A 21,693-nucleotide genomic window follows, 5' to 3' on the forward strand; every position below is an offset into this window, starting at 1 on the left:
TTGTCCTCAATTTTCCAAACGTATCCTCTCTTACCAATAGTGAGAAACATCTGAACAACAGTAGAGCAGACAGCCGGCTGACCAAATCACTCATTTATGATTGCAACACCATCTGACAAAATCAACATAAATGCAGATTCATGACAAAAACCGTATCATCAGCTATATAAACATGTCAGATTAATGATAAGAGAAACTTTGAGACGACAGAAAGTTGTTATTTTGACGGACAGCTACAGACAGAGCTGGTTACTCCGTTGAGCTCTAATGCAGCCGAACTCATAATATAGTTGTTCTCATTTACATACTTTTCTGTTTCTGTTGTCAGACAACAGAACATGCATGAAATAGTTATTTAAATCACTACCATAAACTTTACTTAACTAGCAGTCATTCTCAAGCTGCTGCACTGACGTCATCTGACAAAATCAACATTAATCCAGGTTAATGACAACAGCTCTGCTGTGTATTCAGCTATACTGACATTTAAAATGAGGTTTAAGGCGACATAAAGCCTTTGAGAAAAATGCTGATTAGTACGACGGCCGCTAGATGCTCCAACTGACTCTCATTCAAAAAGCTTCAACTTCTCTCTAGAAATACTGAGTTAATCGTTTTCAATGAGTCATTCTGGTCTCAGTCTCTTCATTCAGGCCTCTAATAAGTGTGCTGGTGGTCATTTTGGAATTTATTGTAATTTAAAATGGTCTTTAGCTTCTTAAATGAAGTACTGCCTTCTTTTTTAATCCTTTGTGTCTTTCTTATCTGAACATGTTACCTGTCTAACATGAGACAGAACACACAGTGATTTAAAAATTGATTACGCCTCTTTCCTCTTACATCTTCATCTGAATCATCCACGATTGAGGTTAGAATTAGGTTAAGGTGAAGGTTACGGCAGGGGACTCGGAAATAAATTTTGTCAGTGTCCGAGAGCTGTCGATTCAACTCCAAAGTCGTTTTTGAACACTTTCACTTTGTGCTGTATTGTGCAGGTGTTCGTGTTTTTTTGTCCATGTCATTCAGCAGACATTCAGGGAATCACGTCATCAGTCAAACAGAAACCTTTTCATCTTTAGAAATTGCAGCTTTTCAAAGAAAAAGGAATGTTAAGTGCAGCTTTGGCATTTTCAAACGTGGTGATTTTGAGACTCTTTTATTTCAACCTTTGATTCTAAATGACTTTGACCTTCTGAGGATTTATATTTGGAACTGGACTTCGATCTGTAAAGTTCTTTGTCCCTCACAAGCCAGAGTTTGTGTTGTTGTGTTGGATTAAATTATGTTGCACAAATGTTCAATATTTCATCCACCTGCTGCGATATATTAGAAATTTATCTCCATCAAAATGTAGCTTTGACATCTGCATCTTGTGACTTTTATTCAGGTCTTTTGGGGGGAAATAACGTTTCATTACTAATAATAATTGACCTTTTCACAGTTTACTTTAGTCTTTTGTCCTTTTTTAAATTGATTTTGGTGGATTTTTAGTTAAGTATGTGCCTTTTTGAAGGAATATAATCCACACCTTTCATGCACTTCATGTGGATACAATACAGTCAATAAAAGCAAAAGAGGTGCTGAAGGAAACATCTTGTGGTAGGAAGCAAGAATACTGACAAAAACCAGATCAGTGCAGTGATAGTCCGATCCAAATTCTTTGTCCTTTTGAGTCAGATGATGAAGTTGAAACAGGAAGACATCGATCCCAGTGTGGAAATGCTAAAATCAGGACCAGCCGGGTGGTAAAACAATAGGAATACAATTTCAAGCGGTATTATCAGAGCCAAGAAAGAAGCATCATAAGAAAATCAAGCAGCGTGTTGGCATTCCAGCACCAAGAGGTGAAGAAACAGACGGAGCGTCCACGTCCTCCAGAATCGGCCAGAATGTGAACCACAGATGGACGTAGCAAGCTGTGACATCACCCGTTGGTCCCTGCTACAAGCTGATCAGCATGTTTCCTTCAGCACCTCTTTTGCTTTTACTGACTGTACTGAATCCACATGAGGTGTGGAGACCATCATGTGCCTCATCATTTATTCCTTCAAAAAGGCACATACTGGGATTTTAAATCTTTTAGGAGCTATCCCAATTGGATCACACACTTTATTGAAGATTTCATGACTTTACCCTATTTTATCAACCTATTTATTCCATGACTGATTGTTTTCATTCCAGCCTGGTCGCCAGAATAAAACGTTGGCAGTTTATATTTCTGCAAACCAAAGAAATGTTGGATATCTATTTTGTTATCTAGCCATTTTGCTGGTGAGAAAACTGGGTGTTTTTAGTGAGACATCGGCCATTTTTATTTTATTTTTTTATTCTATTTCAACCCAAACCATGATCTTTCCCTAACCCTAACCAAGTGGTCTTTGTGCCTAAAGCTAACCAGACCTTAACCATAGCGTTGTCACACCATAAAACATCATTATTCAACAGCAGTCAACAACCAGTCTCTGTGAAAAGAAATATTTTATTGTTTTCTTGCTTCTACTATGAGGAAATGTTCAACCTAACCCAGACCCAGATTTTAATTGTTCAGTTTACCCCTTGTGATTTCAAAGTTAGATCTTGGTTTGGTATTATTCACCCAAATGTCAGAGGTTTACTTGCTAAATTGGATCTAGTTAAAAATCTGGGCATCTCATCTGATACTCATATTCTTGTTTTGTCTGAAACCAGGCTAAACAAATCTATCACAAAGACATCGCAATTTAGGGTTACAATGTTTTTCATTGTGAGCATCCCAGAAAAGATGGTGGCGTTACCATTTACATAAGGAACAAATGTCATGCTAGCATCCCTACATCAGTATGTATCTATGTGAACTTCTTGCCTTGAAACTGGAACTTCTTACAAGCCATTTTTATCACTGCTGTAGGTTGTGTACAAGCAGTGCAGCTTTATCATCTTTGAGTAAACATCTATCAACCTTAGATTTTAATGAGATTCTCCCTGCTGGAGATTTTAACTGGGACTGGTTGTCTTCTGTCTCTGACATCTATCTGTGAGTCATTTGCACAACTAAATAATTGCTGAACTTGTCCGAACCTTAAATGCCCAGAGAAATCCTCTTTTCTTGATTTATTTTTTAACAAATACTCCTCATAAATATTCTGATATTGGTATTTTTGCAAATGATTTAAGCAATCATTGTGTGCTACAGTCAGACAAGCTAAGCTCCAGAAATCAAGACCACAAATTGTTCTTAATCAAGACTTTAAGCATTTCTGTGAGCAAGCTTTTCTTCATGATTTGTGGGACTTTGATTGGAACAAAATCTTTCTCATTTATGACGTAGAACTGGTTTGGAACTACTTTCATGATGCTTTTATTAGTTTTATAAATTAACATGTTCCTGTCTGCAAAACATTCCCTGGTTTTCCTCGGAGCTGTCCAGACTAAAAGAAGGGGATGTTCTCTGGGTTGATTGGCTGATTTTTAGACAGCTCTGAAACTGCTTTACTTCTCTCATCAAAAAGGCTAAATCTGAGTTCTACCTTTCTAAAACTACTAGAAACTGAAATGATCCTAAGAAATTTTGGAAAGTAATAAAATCTTCATTTGGGAGTGTAATCAGGAATTAGTTGCCAGTCTGAAATGTAAAAGACTTATGTAATAACTGATAAATCAGCTATTTTTAACTGCTTTAATGAACATTTCATTTCTTCAGGTTCTTTATTTGAGTCTTCACATCCTGATCCAAAACAGCCAAATGACCAGAGGGTTCACATTTCCCCATCCCCAATTAATTCTATGGTTCAACCGTTGATACCGATGTTACTCCTCTTAATGTAGTATAGTACTGTATAGTGGTCCATGGAGCCTTACAGCAACTGGATCCTAATAAACCTGCAGGTCCTAATGAGCTTGATCCTTACTTTCTAAAGTTAGCTGTTGACTTTATAGCAGAATCTCTGACTTTTAATCTCACCCTTTCCAATAATGACATTCCTGATATATGGAAATCTGCCCACGGTCTCCCTTCGCTGATCTCTCAGTCGGTAATAACTACAGACCAATCTCTAAATTAAGTCCTGAAAAAGTTTGTTAGTGAACAACTTAAAGGTTTTTTTTAGACACAACTGGTGTTGTATCTCAGCATCAGTCAGGCTTTAGAAAACAACACAGCGTGATAACTACTGCAATTAAAGTGGTGAATGACATTATTGGAATGCAAAAACTAGCGTGCAGCTCTTTTTATTGATTTGTCCAAGGCGTCTGACACAGTTGACCATGTCACCTTGGACAATAGACTCAGATAAACAGTACTGGCTTATCTGTGCAAGCTGTAAGCTGGTTTTCAAATAACTTGTCAGCTAGAACTCATTGCGTCCAGTATGCTGGATTTTCCTTTTTCTTCCTCTCTGTATCAAAAGGTGTACCCCAGGGTTCCATACTAGGACCACTGCTGTTCTACGTATATGTAAATAATTTTTGTGATAATTTATCAAATGCTGCTTTCCATTTTCATGCAGATGATAGTTATCTATTGCTCATCCCCTTCAAACCCTTGAATTCCTGCAGTCTGCCTTTGATGTGGTTCAATCCTATATGACTCAATTTAAGTTGGTGTTAAATGCAGACAAATCCAAAATCATGCTATTTTCAAATGGCAAAGACTTATCATCTAAGCTCTCAAGTGCTAAAGAGGTTGACATTGAAATGGTCTCAACATATAAGTATTTAGGTATCATTATTGATCAGAGCTTGTCATTCAGATCACACACTGAAAACCTAACTGAAACTGAGATTAAGTTTATTCTTTTGGAAAAATCATGTTTCTCCCTCCAGACAAGGAAACACCTGATTTTGGCAACTTTTTTACCTTTATTGGATTACAGCAATGTGCTCTTTATGAATGCACCTGACCAGTGCCTAAAGAAGTTGGATACTGTATACCATTGTACTTTATGTTTTATTACTGGTTGTGGCCATTTTGTACACCACTGTACTCTTTTATATAAAAATCTCTCCTTGGACTGGTTCCTACTTATCTGTGTACATCTCATGATATTCTACAGATGTTTGTTCTCCAAGGCAAGCTTTCAAATACGCTGCCCCTTCCTCCTAGAACAATGTACAGAAGGACCTGAAACTGTCAGAGCTGATTACTATTGGGGAATTTTAAAGGATCAAGAAAATAGTACTCATAGTCGATGTGCAATGTAAAATTTTTCTTAAGTTTTTCGAAAATTGTACCTGTTTATGCATCTTATCTGGATTTTGTCCATAATCGTGTCTTACATATTAACTGGATATTGTGTTCACAGGTTTGTAGTGTGTGACAGTTGTATTTGTCTGTTTATGTTGTTTGTATTTATGTTGTTTATGTTTTTAACAATGTTTATGCTGCTCTTTTGCCAGATATGTCGATATTAGACTTTTACCTGGTTAAATAAAGGATTAAATATGTTAAGATAGGATAAGAGCTTTATATACATGGCTATGGTCTGGACAGAAAAAGATATTTTATCACATTCGCAGCGTATTATCTTAACTTTTTTTTGTGTGTGTGTGCAGGAACTGGAGTTAGTTGCCGGAAGAGTTTGTTAGCAGTTGAAAGTAGAAAACTCAGTAAGTAAAACTATAGTAAGTTTGCTGTAAAAGTCAATATGGTGCCCAATAATAACTTAAAGTCAGACTCTGAAGCTGTTCATTGGGCCCCTCTCATTAAAAACAGCCAGGTCAATATTCCCTCCGACAGCTAGCTCCCCCCCCTACCAGGATCAAACTCTGCTCCTGAACGCTGCTCAGTTAATGAGCTGAAACGCTCGTCGCCTCCCACAGCCAGCAGCTCTGATGTGTGTGTTAACAGTGAGGTATTAATCCTGACAGGGAGAGCACCTATCTTTAGCGCTGATAACAGGCGGGAATTAGCTGAATTAGCTTGTTTACTGAATCAGAACCGAGGTATGAAAATAAACCTCGAACAGTGAGTCGTCTCACCGTGAAATAAAACATCCTAAATCCACCAGAAGACAAACTGATCAGTGTTTCTCTGTGTTCAGACATTTTACATTTAAAGGACGGATTCACAATTTTCCAACTGTGTCTTAAAACAACAGTCAGGAACCGAACTGAACAGTGAAACATGTTCTTCTTGCTGTAATCATTCCTCCTGTTCATACTGACCATTAGAAGATCCCTTCATAATGGACTTACAATGGAAGTGATGGGGGACAAAATCCACAGTCCTCCTTCTGTGCAAAAATATATTTAAAAGTTTATCTAAAGCTAATATGAAGCAAGTAGATATCTTTCAACATTACAGTCTTTTTAAACACAAAGAGGGAATTTGATGCTGAAAAGACTGTAAATGTGTCAGATATCCACTTGATATGACTAACTCAGACTGCTGAAGCCTCATATAAGCTTCACATCTACTTTTAAATGACTGTGTGGACACATTGTTGATTTTGGCCTCCATCACTTACATAGAAAGCACATTTGAAGGGGATCTTTCAATAGCCAGTATGTTCATATGGACACCTGACTGCTGTTTTAAGACACACTTAAAAAATCGTGAACTTGTCCTTTAAAGAAGAAAACCCAGCATTTGAGGATTGTAGTTTCTCTGAACCTCAGCTTGAGACTGAAGAAAACTTTACAGGCATGAATATTCAATGAATTACGGCAAAACAAGTGACTTCAAATAATAATGGTTATCGGTGGCATTTTCAGATTATCATATATAATAATAATTACATCACCTATTTTCCACTTCAGCACGTGTTTCTAGTTATATGTGTATTAAGTAGTATGAAGCCTTCTGTGTCTCCAGGGAGAGCTGTGTGAAATCTGATAAATTGCCTCAAGTGATGTCTGCTTCAAGACTACAAGTTTGAAATTGGAAAAAAAAATCCTAAAAGACGTGAGGTTACCAAAACCTCCTGTAGCCTGCTTCTCATCTCTGCTGGAGGCAAAGGAGCTCCAGGCTACATTAGCCGCTACTAGCATAACATGGGAGACTCTCGACGGACAACAACGACCTTCAAGGAGAGGATCACATGACCGACGGAGACAGTCAAAGGCGTTAGTAGGCTAGTTTTCGATAGCCTTGTTAGCTTGTCTAGATGTAACACGAGGTAAAAAGTGAAGAAGAACAAAACAACTGTCGCTGGAAAATGTGTAAAACTACAGCAAATCTGCAGTAAAGTTGGTTAATAAACCTGTTTAGTTTGGACAAACTGTGATTGGAACAATGCAAAACATTTACAAATGTTTAAATGATAAGAAACAAACTAAACATTTGTAGTAGCCAACCTCCATCCAAAATATTGTGAATATTAATGCAAACATGACGTCAAATTTATCAGATTTTGAAAAGCGCACCTAAGGATCCTTCAGTATTACTTTCAGTTTCTGTATCATTGTTCTATTAACAGAATTTTCCCTCAAATTGAATCTGTCGCTCAGCAAAAGACTTCCACCGTGTCTGTTCAGATAAATATCAGATATTAAAGAGGACACAGTTCACTGCCAGTTTAGGAAAAACAAACTTAATTTTTAACAATAAATTCCTACTAAAATGTGTCCCTTGTAATGTTTTTAATTAAAAACTCATCAGATCAACATCAGCAAATCCACAGTTAGCATGGTCTTTAAGATAACGTATCGGCTCGCACAGTGTTCAGTCGGGAGTAAACATGCTAGTAGATTAGCTCGCTAGCAGAAATGCTAGCTTGGCTACCCGGGTCGCTAACGAGATCCTCTCCTTGCAAGTCATAGTATTTGTTGAGTGTCTCTCAGCATAATCTGTACAGTTGAGTGAATGGAGTCAAGTTGCAATGTGGGAAACGTAGGTGCCAGGTTTTGACAAGGAAGAAGAATGTGTGGAAGAAAAAAGACGATATCTCTGTAGCTACAGTGGCTTTTTAAATCAAAGTTAAAGTCTGGAACACAACATCTCCTGATCTGCTTCATCAGGACTGTGTGAGTGTAGTTTGTTTACTTAAATTTTTGCAAAATTCAGAGGCAAAAACACAGTTTGTTTGTCTGTAGCAGGGAGGTCGTGTACCTGTTGTACAGCAGGATGTCCGGCCTCCAGATCTGGCTGTCGGGGAATCTGACGTTGGTCACACCTGGATAATCCGACATGTTCCACTGCAAGTAGAAATCTGTCCAGTACTACACACACACACACACACACACATACACACACACACACACACACACACACACACACACATACACACACACACACACACACACACACACACACAACTGTTGGATATACTGAGGCTGCATCCACAGAGTTCATTTTTTTAAAAGACAAAACATTTTCTTCTTTGACTTCTCGTCCACCTAAAAACACGGTTTTGAAAATGCCATTTGCTCTTGACTGTTACCAGTTAAAATGAAACTTATTGAAAACATCACAGCCACAACTTGTGTTTTTCTGTGCATGCTAATAACAAAAACTAGTTACTGAATTACTAAAACATTTAATTCTGTTGCAGTGGATTTTCTAAACGATGGAAGTTACATCCATGTAGAGACAAACAAGTGTGCTGTTGTCACAGCTGTATGGAAAATTAAGCAAAAGTCCAACAACTAAAAAGGTCTGACAAATGTACAAAAAACATAATATCCACTTAATATATTGTCAAAGCTTCATCAATCAAACTATTGAAAATAATTAAGTGATGATTGATTAAAATCTTCCTACAATTTCCCTCATTTATTGACTTAAGGCAGATTTTCTCACTCAGATCTTATTCCCATCACATCCTAAAGGCAGCAGTGGAAAGTAAGTAAGTACATTTACTGAACTTCAGTATAGTTTTGAGGTACTTTTACTTTATTTGAGTATTTCCATTTTATGCTACTTTATACTTCTACGTTTTCAGAAGGAAACATTTTATTTTGTGCTCCACTACATTTATTTCAACATTATACTTACTAATCATTTTTATATCAATGTTTTACATGTAAAACAGATGATGTATTCTATATTTTTTATATTTATAATTAATATAGGTCACTTTGTAGAGATTTGTTTTCATCTTTACATTAAAGGGTCTTTTTCTGTTGATCAGTGAAAAAAAATCCACATTAAATCCTCTTTGAATCAATGTTTTAAGACAATAAAACATGACAAATTCCAAAAATGTTGAATACTTTTTACAGGCACTATAGACTATATCTGTATATATACTGTACATAATAAATATAACTCTGAGTTACTATATTTTGGAGCATGTCAACTTCTTTTTTTCTTACCATAATAAATATAACACTGAGTTATATTTATCATAAACTTAGCACAAAAAGTAAGGAAATTTATGTTTATTTCTTTGTTGTAACAATGCTTCTTGGTTGGTTGGATGGTTCTTCCACACGCTACTGAGGCTCCTGTTTGTTAAATGAATAAATTGTTAAATTGCCAATATGTCTTGTTTCTTCAAACTCCAATCATCCAATCCACCAAACACCAAACAAGAGTCAACGGCAGAATAAGCTGTTTGGCATTGGCAGAGAAGATTTGGCAAACTTTTCATGGGCGCAACCCACATACATGCATGTTACTTACAAATGTGGCTCCATTTAAAAAGGGAAATAAACAGGCTTTCCAACGGTATAAGATCTATTGCCAAGAAGCATTGTTACAACAAAGAAATAATCTACCAAACACAAATTTCCTTACTTTTTGTGCTATGTTTATACACTGGGCAGCAGACACACACATGTAAAACATGTACATTTTGCATAATGAGTACTTCTATTTTCAATACTTTAAGTACATTTTGCAACTAATACTTTTATACATTTACTTAACTAATATCTAAATGCAGGCCTTTTACATGTAATGGAGCATTTTATGCTGTGGTATTGCTGCTTTTACTTAAGTAAAAGACCTCGATAATTCTTCCACCACTGCCGAAAGGTGTCATTTCTCAGGGCGTTTGAAATAAGGCCTCATATCAGGATTGTCTTCTGTACAATATGGCTTATATTTAGGGAAACATACACAAAGAAATGATAAAGACAGAAATGAGATCTCCATAAACAATGCGAGGACAGTAAAAATGTTCCAGAAGCGATGACTTGAGTATCTCACGTCTGAAAGCAGCTGATAAGCAGCAGCTCGTCTGTGTTTGACCTCCGTTTTTCATTTGGTGAACTCCAGATAACACTGATGATTCTAACGTAACTTGCCTTTGTTAGCTCAGTTTGTTTTTTTAGGAAGCAGTAGAGACACTGAGTGTTGCCAAGAAACATCAGCACTGTGTTGATGTCTGATTTGCATACACAGCTCTTCTGGCCGGCTCGGGCCTCATTACATTTCAGAGCCTCTCTATGCTCTGGTCTGTGTTGATGGTTTGAGGCCACGTTGGCTGAAGGTCACATACATCGTTCTCTGTCTTGTTTACTTCCTGTCACTGAGCTGAAATGTTTCTCCCAGAGGAATCTGTTGAAAGCTGTTGCAGAGGCTGCAGAGATGCCAGATAAATAAATAAATAACAAGACAAGACTCTAAAGTTTGTGTCCAAAAAAGCCAAAACTAAGAGTGGGATGACTTCTGGAGTACAAACTTCAAAGAAATGTTCTCAAAAATGTATTTGATCTTTCAAGCCCCCAAAAATGTACAAAATATTTTAAAAAATAAGTCAAAATGAAGTGGCAAAAATTGAGTTTTTAAATTGCACCATGGTGGTGTCACTTTCCTCTTTCTCACCATGAAGCAGTGAGTCTGTTTACATGCAGACTAAAAAAGTCGGTTTTCACCAAATTAAAGCAATATCTTCACTTCCACTGAAAGTGTCACATTAAAGCAACTTTGGATGTCAAAGTTAAGAAGTTGCAGTAAACCGGATGTTGCATTTATGAAGAGCAGGGTTTTTTCTGCAGTGTTAGACTTTTGAAGACTTTTTTAATCAAACACAGAATCTTATTTAATACCTGGTCAAACACGGTCAAACAATGACCGAAAACCAGTGGAGGCAAAAAGGCCGACAATTGTTTATTAAAGGACGTGTTCACAATGTTTTTCTTGCTGTAATCATTCCTCCTGTTCATACTGACCATTAAAAGATCCCTTCATAATGCACTTACAATGTAAATTAAGTAGATATCTTTCAACGTTACAGTCTTTTTAGTGCCAAAGTCCCTCTTTTTGTTACTATACATCCACCACAGCTCAACAGGGAAACACAAAGAGGGAATTTGATGCTAAAAAGACTGTAAATGTGTCAGATATCCACTTGATATGTCTAACTCAGACTGCTGAAGCTTCATATAAGCTTCACATCAATTTTTAAATGACTGTGTGGACACACTGTGGATTTCAGCCTCCATCACTTCCATTGAAAGCACATTTGAAGGATCTTTTAATATCCAGTATGAACAGGAGGAATGATTACAGCGAGGAAAACCTCTTTCACTGTTCATATAGACACCTGACTGCTGGTTTAAGACACACTTGCACTTATCCTTTAATGTATATGACACCACATTTTTGCCAGTACTTATTTCACAAGAATTCCTCGTCATCTAATTAATAAATTAACATGACTTGGACCCAGATAAGTGGCAGAAAGATTATGTATTTAATTATCTTAAAATGGTTTAAATAATGAATGAGCTTCCTGCTACTGTAGCTGCAGTAGTGACAGTGTTCGCCGCAGGTCTGATGCTGCTGAATGAAACACCACAAAAAAAAAAAAAGGATTAAACATCTTCCTGCAGCACAAACCACCGTCTCACTTGTAGCTTATAGATGTAGAACGTCTCCCGAAAGCCGCAAACACACTATGTACTAATAACATTACTGTCAGCAAATATTCAAGAACTTTGTAAATTAAATTAAAGAATTTTTAAGATTTTAATTAAAATCTTCAAGACCTGCAGATACCCTGAGAAACGACACAATTTAACTGCAACTGCTGATGACTGTGGTGCTATTGATCAGTAATCAGAGTATCTGTGTGCATGAAAATGTGCTCATCAATTCAGGAAACAACAGCGTCTCGTGTTCTCTAATTACCAGTTATTACCACGTAATTATCAGACATTTAAATGTAACTTTACATTACATCTAAACACCAGCATTTCCTGTGAAATTACCTGAATGTTCTCAGTCTCACTCTTTTTTTGGTGCTTTTGTTTTGTAAGTTTAATATTATTTTTATTTATTATTATTGATTTCAGGGCCACAACTAATCAAATGACTTATTTTGTCATTAAATTGCATCAATGCACAAATACACAGACATCCAGAGTTAACCATACGAGCTGATGAAACTGCCGAGACCTCAAAGAACATCAAAAAGCAAGATGAGAAACTGTTTCATATCCAGTATTTACATGTATTTTTAATGCGCAGGTGAGGATGTCTGCGTTGTCTTCTCTCATGTCGAGAAAAGGTTCAAAGGCTCAAAGAGTCAGAACAGGACGAGACCAAAAGAAACCTGCACGTTATAAAAGATAGAAAAGAAAGAAAAACATATTTTACTTACAGTTACAAAAGGATTCAATAAGGAGGAAAAATGTACAAACAAAATCTTAAAGTCAAGACGTCCCGGTGCTGCATTAACTGGTAGGATTGCAGCATATTTAGATAAAACATTTCATATATTTGGGGTTTAGTCAGTCGTACGTTCATGTTTGGTGTGATACTGGTGCTGCACCCTGACAGATTTAATGGTTATTTTTGGGTTTGTGAGCTCACTTTAATTCTTCCTTTTGGAAAAGATTAAACGTGTAAAGATCCACAGTCGGCCCCAAAGAGACACAATAACAAGAAACCAACACCATACCGAGGATTTCGTTTTATTAGACGCTCACTAGGAGCCATAGGTGTCCGTTTCTGAGCGTCATACTGCAAGGTGACTGCAGAGCTCGCGACAGTCGTCTTTAGGTTCTGACCACTCAGTGATTTCATAGAGTACAGTGATATAAAAGTGTATAATTTTACATAAATGGGTCTAACGAGCGCACAATAAATGTCAAACAGAAGCCGCTGCGACCAGTATGACTAACACATCCTGTTCATTTAGAGCTTTGGTACCAATACATCCTAATTTAAAGGGGACATATTCTGCACATTTCTAGGTCCATATTTTTTATTCTGGGGCTCTACTGAAGTGTCTTTGCACGACTTACATCCCTTATTTATATTCCTTATTGATCTTATACTGGCCCTTCATGCAGCCCCTCAGTTCAGCTCAGAATCAGACCCGAAATATGAGAGTAGACAATGTGAACAACCTCAGCAACAAAGATTACAGAACGGACAGATGTTTATGGACGTGTGACGATGAGCTGATGTTTTCTCTTCAGGAAAGTTAAAAAAAAAAAATTGGAAATGAAATGTGAAACCTGGGTTTTGTCTTACAGGGAGTGTTTTTACACATGTTCACCTCAAGTTTTAGAACTTTGACCATGTTTGACCATGTTTTGGGAGAATGTCCTCCCATGAAAAACCACAGGTTCAGCAGCATTTATTTACGTTCAAGTCAAGCAGCTGTTGTAATTATGACGGGAGCAAAGGAGGAAATCAGGCGACGTTATTATAGAGTGACAAAGTCCACGTAGGGAGGAGGTGGACGGATGAATCAACAAAACATCACTATTCACTTCCTGTTTCCAACCACAAGTCAACACTGTTTTTTTTTAAAACCACATCATCCCCTAACTTAACCACATGGTTATTATTGCAACCATGATGACAAAGGTCTTCTAAACTTAAGGAAGAAGTCATTTTAACCCAAACCATCATCCTTAGTATCATATAAAACATATTTATTTTCCAACAGTGATGTCGGAGGCACAGACAGACGTCGTCCTGCTGATCAGGCGTCAGATCAGAAAACACTTCTATGTGTGGATTTCATGGACCAACCACAGATTTTGTTGTTTAATTGGGATGACTTGTTTTCCCGTGATGTTTTCTTCTTGATAATCTAATTTTTTGGCTCTGGGAAAGTAAAGCTGTTCAGTCCAGACTGACATATCTTAACAACTATTAGAAGGTTTGCATTGAACTTCTCAGGATGGATTGTGATAACTTTCCCGACTTTTCATTTAGCGCTGTTATCAGGGCAAAATATTCTGGTTTATGACCAAATAGCTGCTAAACTAATGATACTCTGATCAGCCTCAGACGTATTTTAGTGCCAAGTAGCACATATTAGAATAACACACTAAACTAAGACAGTGAACATAGTGAACATTATACCTGCTAAACATTAGCATATTAGCATGGTTGTTGTGAGCATGTTGTAGCATGTAGCTCAAAGAATGTTTATAGTGGTTTGTTCATCATTCAGGAAGTCATGACACTGTTCTACAGACGACCTCGTTAAGTCTTTTATTAACTATTAAAATATGTCCTTCCTTTGCTTTTTCTTCCACTGGTCCTCTGTCTCATTTGATAATTGTGCATTTTAAGTATTAACATATACGTGTTCTGTGTTTTGTGATAAGTGTCTGGCTTCTAACAGCTTGAGAATAAAAGGAATACTCAATAAAATCATTGAAACACTGTAAAAACAAGCTCATCATGAGACCCTGAGGGGAGAAATCTGCTCCAAAATGTCGATACCGAGTCTGTTTTTATCCGCCGAGCGAGTCAAAGTTTTCTAGTTAGCCAGAAGAAAAAAACTTCCAAAAGCCGCAGAAAGACTCTGACATTAAAAAAACCCACACAGCTCCCTGCGCAGAAATGTTTCCTCTCGCTTACAGACATTCATCCCCTCCACCAAAAAACACAAAGACTCCAGCAGCAGCAGCGGAGGAGGAGGAGGAGGAGGAGGAGGAGGAGGAGGAGAGATGCCAACGCCAAATTAAATTAAGCTAAAAGACTAGTTGGTCCTGGGAGGATGATGCTGCGGAGAGGAAATGCCGAGTCTCCGGGGAGGAACCAACCTTTCCATCCGAGAGGAGCAGATTAGTCCGGATTAGTGCATCACCACTTTACAAACACACATTCCGCAGGACCTGATATGAAACCTAATTAAATTTGGACAGCTGCATGAAATGGGTTTAAGAAGCTCTCCTAATGAATTCCTACGCTCACCATCAGCTCTGACATTCACACCAGAGTCGGTTCTGGCCGACAAAAGGCAGAAAAAAAAGGAGTGAGATGAAGTTCAAGAGAAAAAGAGACGCAGCAGCAGGAGTCGATGTCAGAAAGGTGTAAAGCATGAAAGTGCAGGATGTGTCAGGTTTTCAACCCTGACAGCAAACTGAACAGTAGATGAAGTATTTGTGGAAACAGAGAGAGAGTAGTTGGCGCTCTGATCGAGTTTTTCTCCATCACAGCAAACTTATTTGGGTCAAATACCAGAGCTGGAGTTGTACGATTCCTCCAGAGTCTCTCTGGGAGCTGAAGGAAGGATGGGATGATGTGGCTGCAGGCTTCCATTCATTATCAATGTTTACTTGGTCCCCCCCCCACCCCCGAGAGTCTGTTTAGACACCGTCCCCAGCGGCTTGCCCGGCACAAATAGACCCATCTGTAACCAATAGGGGCAGCTCAGGTTGAATTTTCTGTGATGTAACTGTGGTCCAGGAGAGCAGCGTGACAGCAGAGAGGCTGCAAAGGTTGTATCACAGAAATGTGCTGATTGTTCGGGTCTTCAGGCTGCTACAACTTGGGTATTTCTTCCATTACAACAAACATTCAGTGGGGGAAAGTAACTAAGTACATTTAATTAAGTACAATTTTGAGGTACTTTACTTGAAAATTTGTAGTTGATGCTACTTTATACTTCTAGTCCACTACATTTCAGAGGGAAATATTGTACTTTCTACTCCACTACATTTATTTGACAGCTTTAGTTACTTTTCAGATGAAGATTTGACACAATGGATAATATAACAAGCTTTTAAAATACAACACATTGTTAAAGATGAAACCAGTGGTTTCCAACCTTTTTGGCTTTTGACGTCTTACAAAAAGCAGTGTGTAGTCGGGGTCACATTTCACATGTCTATGAGTTGTTAACAGCTCCACCAAATAGTGATTTTTCCCTCTAAACTTCTCACATGCTTTCATTTCAATAAATGTTCAAATGATCCAATATTTCAGCAAAAATCAAAGATTAGAGAAAAAGTCCAAAAACTGAAAACAGATTTGTGTATCAGAACTTTGTTTTTTCTTCTTTCCTCTCCCATTAATCATCTCACGACCCCTCAGATTTATCTGCTGACCCTTTGGAGGGGCCCGACCCCTAGGTTGGGAACCACTGGACTAAACTAGCTAACTGTATATAAAGTAGTGTAAACTAGCTCCACCTCCAGCAGCTACAACAGTAACATGCTGCTCTAACACTGATGCTTCACTATTAATAATCTAATGATGTCATATATAATAATATATCAGTCAGAGGGACCAAACCACTACTTTTACTGCAATACTTTAACTACATCAAGCTCATAATACTTATGTACTTTTACTGTAGAAGGATTTTTCATGCAGGACTTTTACTTGTAATGGAGTATTTTTACATTACTGTATTTGTACTTTTATTTAAGTAAAGGATCTGAATACTTCTTCCAACACTGTAAATAACAGTTTTAGGAACACAAAGTTCTTCTAGTTCTTCTCCTGAAACCTCTGACAATATTGGAAAACAATGCTTTTGGGGAAGGCAACCTGTTCAAGATGTTCCTGACGTGGTTTGCAGATAAAATACTTTTAGCTCAGATAACAGGTCAATAGGTAAGAAAAAAAAAGCTAAGACAAAGAATCTTCTACTTCTGAAAACAGAAATGTGAATCAAGGAGAGAAATATTTTTATGGGGGAGTAAAGAAGTCCACTGATGAAGGACAACACTCACCAGCTGTAGCCAGATGTTGGTGGTCAGCACCTGGTTCTTCTCATCCTACAAACAGAAGAACAGAACAATCAGTGTCTGCTCTGTATGCAGATGAACCAGCGATCCTCTGAGTCACTGCAATCACGGCTGAAAGTCTGTCCACTCTCTACTGTCTCTTTCATCCATTTGAATTAATCTTAAACATGGTGGCGTGCCAGCGGAGGGGATATGAATATGAATAACGTCAGTTTGATGAATGTCCGGCCTGTTAATTCATTCTCAGGTAGTCGGGCGTACAGAGAGGATTCAAGGATGGGGGGATGTAAACAAGCTGCAAGAGGGGGCAGATTCTTTTCAAGGTAAGGACGTTAAAGGTAAACGTTACAATGGTTTAATAAACGACTGACCTTCAGTTAGCTCTGAAATGAACTGAGCTACTAACAAGTATAGTGAGTGCATAGAAAGCCTCATATATCTTATTCCTACAGTACCAGTCAAAAATTTGGACACACCTTTCCATTCCCTTAAAAGAGGAAGTGTGTCCAAACTTTTGACTGGTACTGTATGTGTTATAGAGCTCCATTAATGTCCAAAAACATGCATCCACTGAAATAGTCTCCTAAAAATGCACCACTACCTCCCCTTGCTAAAAACAGTGGCCAGCTGGGCTACTGGTGGAAATTATTTTTGTATGAAGTTCATTTGCATTCCCTCGCTCTCCTCTTGATCCTGTACAGTTAGTGTGTTGGGCCGGTCACTACCAGTTAAGGGTAACACTCTGCAGATACTAAAGAAAGGAAATAACATCTGTCGCTATGCAGTTCATCATTTATTAGTCCTTTGGTCCAAGTACAGGACAGCTGCAGCGACCCTGTCTCTTAGAAATTATGTTCATATAAAAGTTGCAGCAGCAAAAATGTTTTGCTGGAGATGCAAGTGAAAATATTGTTAATTATTGTTTTGCTTGGTTGTTTTTTTCCCACTGAAATATCTGATCTTGCAGCAAAATATCCGCTAGAATAAACTACAGGAATGATAAAGGTGTTCATGGTTTAATACAGAGAAAAGTCTGCAGTTAATGAACATTTAAGGCACCATCTTCCACTAACCAAAGTGCTTTTGTTGCCTAAACGTGAACACATGCAAGACTCAGGATGTGAACTCGGGTCTCCTGCATGTTGTACGTCCCTCATCCACCCCGACCTGACCGCCCTCTGACTTCAGTGTGATATGAAGCTTAGTGTAAATTCAGGCAGCTCCTCCTGCTTTCACATCAGCTGTTAGTCGCTTCACTTCTAGTTAACAAATCGGATTCCTTCCACGATCCCTAAACAGCCAATCACGGCCTAACTGTCAGCTGTCATTTCAGGCAATAATCACGTCCACCTCCGCATCCTCGCCTCTCCATCCCGGATCATCATTCGTCCGCCCAACCTCACGTTCCAGCGAGGCCCCAAGTCTCCAGGAGCCGATACCACACTACCTCGATCCACGCCTCTCTCCATCACCGCCACCAGTATCTAGACTCCATCGGGGGGTTAGGGGTTATCCTATTCATGCGTTCATCGCCCCCCCTCCATATTAGGCCACATCACGATGGAGTCTAATCGCCAAAAAGACTTTTACATTCATTATCATGCTGTTCAATAAACACCATTCACTACGTAAAACTGAGTCTCTCCTGATTGAAATATAAATGTTCATTCATTCAAAAAAACTTAACCTGTGTGAACATTATCAAGGCAGCGATTACATTTGTCAACGCAACATAACTGGGAAAACAGTTCAGACACATATGAAGGTCATTTCTAGCAGACAGGGTTGTTGAAGCTGCTTTTCAATCACCACACAGCTGATCTCCATTTAACTAATCATGTGACTTCTAAAACCAACTGTCTGCACCAGTAATGATTTAGGGGATGCGTCCTATTAACAGGGACTGAATACTTATTAAAATCACTTTGTACACGTTGATTTTTAATTTGATATTAAAGGGTCTTTTATTGTTGATCAGTGTCACAAAATGAAGAATAACGAGTGAATCAGCTATAAAGAGGACAGATGTGCAGCAGGACAGTTCATGAAATGGAAATGTTGAAGCTCTTGTAGAGTCAATACTTCATTTATCTGAGTTTAGACTGTTTGGTTTCTCATCTTCACTGTATTTTGGATTGATGATGTTTGTGTGTTTTTTGTTGCAGCAGCTCTCTGCTCTGGACCATGATGGAAACCTGTGCTGATTTAAGATGCTCTCACACTGTGATAAAGTATGTACCTGACTAAAATACATAAATGATGCAATTAATAATTTTGCAGCACAAGTGTTTAAAGTATGCAGAGATGTTTCATCAATGTCTTGAAGGCAGCAGGAGCCTGAAAATGAAGCTTTTTTTTTCCGTGGCTGGAGGAAGAACAGAGCAGCAGCAGCAGCAGCAGCGTTTGAAGGGAGGAAACAGAGTGGAGCTCTTTTCAACCTTAACCTCACACTCACCCTCACCTGGGAGATCGGGGCGGCCAGCCAGAAAGAAAACCTACTCGCCTGGATATAAAACTCACAACAAGCCCTCCAGATTAAAACGACCATATGTTGTTTGACCACGCACTCCAGAGCTACCCATGGGAGCGTTTACTAATCAGGCGCCTCTATCAACAGTAATGTTTGCCACAGGAGACCGCTCTTCCTTTCCAACTGCAAGTTACACATTTACAACCACGAGTTGGGAGAGTTTTTTAAAAAATGTAACTACAATCATCCGCGAACCTTAACCAATCATTATTATTGTCACCACGCCAGAGAAGGTCTCTTCACCTTAAGGAAGTAGTAACTTTAACTCACACAATCTTTTTCTAAAGTGTTTTTTATGCCTAAAGCAAAGCAAACCTCAACTATAACGTTGTCCAGCTTGGTCGCCAGAATAAAACAGGGTGAAGTAAAACTCAGCTGTTGTCTTTGACTGACTGGTTTCTCTACTGTACTTTTATTTCCTTTCTTACATCTGTTTACTGCTCTGTAACTGTATTTCTAGTCTGTTACTCATCCTGTGTTTATGTCTCTGTTCTTAACTTTTTAATTTCTTTTAAAAGGTTTTCTAATCGTTTGCATTTTAATATTTTCGTGGTTTTTTTTGTTTGTTTGTTTTTGAAGCATTATGTAAAACACTATGAATTGCTGTTGTGTATGAAATGTGCTCTCCTCCTTTCTCACTACTCAGAACAACCAAATATCTACTTCTCATGTTTGGAGCCAAACTAACAATGAACTGATCTACTAACAAGTATTGTGTTTGTATCCAGAATCTGATATATCTTATTCCTCCGTTGTTGTCCAAAAACTATTAGAAATATGTCAATGAGCCACACCGCTGCACTGGGTGACATGTTCCTTCTTTATGAAGAGTTTGGTCACATTAGTTTGTTTAGTAACGTCTACAAAGACTAATAACAGCGATCGCATTTCCAGTCTCTGGAGAGTAGTTCTGTGTAAGGTACAGAGACAAACAGAAACACCACTGAGCATGTGCGGGAACTCAGTTTTGTTTACAGAGATTGTTGTGTGACATATTACAACCACTTGACTTTGTACAGAAGTTCTTTGAGAAATTTAGACTGTAGTACAAAGTCAAGAGGTTTTGATATGTAGCACAACAAGCTAGCAAAGCTCTGTGAACAGAACCGTGTTCCCGCACATGCTCAGTGGTGACAAGTATTTTTATCTTCAGTTTCAGAGTTTATATTCAACATGTTTTATAAGCTTTTCTCATAAAATGTCTATATTGTTCATGTTACCTGCTTAGTTTTGATACTTTAATATGTGGAAGTTAATTTGAGTTGAGCATTAAATGAAGTTTGGAGGAAGCTCTCCTGAGCATCTGTAAAAACTCAACCCCCCTTTAACAAAGCCTGGAGCTACTAGACTGATGCAGACTTACATAAACCCAACTGCATTTGAGTATAATGCAGGGAGTTGTAGGATTCTGTATGTACTATATGTATCTAAAGGACAGAGAGTCACCTGAGATCAGAAAATAAAATATTCAGAACAGTCAAGAGATCAGATTTCTCCGACATCTAAGAGTCTGAAGAAAAACTGCAGGAGAGAAAAGAAGCTGCTTCGGTGCTCTGCTGAATCTGAATCTGTGTCGTTATCTGATATTATTAATAAGTAATGAAATATGAGGCTGGGGAATGAATAACACTGTGAATGATGAAACTGGAAAATAGATGAAGCCCAGTGCTCCCTGCAGGGCCGGAAAGATTAAGTCTTTTCACAATTGATCAACTGATAAATTGACTATGATGAGACTGAGAAAGCAGTGACACTATACTACACAGGACGCGCATTGAAATTAGAATCCTCTCCTGTGGAACCATCTTCCAGATTCGGTCCGGGGGGCAGACACCCTCTCTACATTTAAGAGTAGGGTTAAAACTTTCCTTTTTGATAAAGCTTATAGTCAGGTCCAGCCAGGTTCGCCTTGGACCAGCCCCTAGTGATGCTGCTATAGGCCTAGACTGCTGTGCGACTTCCCACGATGCACTGAGCTCCTCTCTCCTCCTCCTCCCTCTCCGTCTGTACACATTCATGTCTCATTAATTCATGTTACTAACTCGGCACCTTCTCTTTCCCGTAGTTTTGTGCTTTCTCGTCTCTTCGTGTTGCTTTCTGCAGGTATTTCTGCCTCCAGAGCTGCAGAATCTGGATCTATGATTGCGAGCCACTTACTGCCTCAACGCCCACTGCTACAATTATATCATTATTATTATTATTATGATTATACATCTCAATGTGGAACTTGCATTGTGCTATGCTCTCTCTTTCCTTCTCTCTCAATTCAATTCAAAGGCTTTATTGGCATGAAAGTTACAAGAACAACGTTGCCAAAGAATCAAAAGTACAAAAACAAGCACAAATTGACCAAA

At 38.3% G+C, this 21,693-nt stretch overlaps 1 protein-coding gene and 1 long non-coding RNA gene across 3 annotated transcripts in view; one reads left to right on the forward strand and one right to left on the reverse strand.

The window, feature by feature from the left end:
- Positions 1–21,693, reverse strand: part of LOC137183548 (neuronal acetylcholine receptor subunit alpha-7) — a 54,428-nt gene that overhangs the window by 24,156 nt on the left and 8,579 nt on the right. Inside the window, exons 1-3 of one of the 2 annotated variants that reach the window (XM_067590697.1) lie at positions 18,497–18,618; positions 16,795–16,839; positions 8,027–8,136 (exon numbers count right to left, since the gene is read on the reverse strand). In XM_067590697.1, coding sequence (XP_067446798.1) covers positions 8,027–8,136; positions 16,795–16,839; positions 18,497–18,568 — 227 coding nt within the window. In that variant the 5' untranslated portion in view covers positions 18,569–18,618. Of the gene's footprint in view, positions 1–8,026; positions 8,137–16,794; positions 16,840–18,496; positions 18,619–21,693 lie in introns of those variants that run through there. The other variant, XM_067590696.1, reaches the window with a different exon arrangement.
- On the forward strand, positions 8,032–20,253 carry LOC137183549 (uncharacterized). Its single transcript, XR_010928487.1, has 4 exons — positions 8,032–8,118; positions 17,057–17,132; positions 18,975–19,040; positions 19,181–20,253. It is a non-coding gene; the product is annotated as an uncharacterized lncRNA (long non-coding RNA).

This window comes from Thunnus thynnus, chromosome 5 (assembly GCF_963924715.1).
Source record: "Thunnus thynnus chromosome 5, fThuThy2.1, whole genome shotgun sequence".
Taxonomy (NCBI): Eukaryota; Metazoa; Chordata; class Actinopteri; order Scombriformes; family Scombridae; genus Thunnus; species Thunnus thynnus.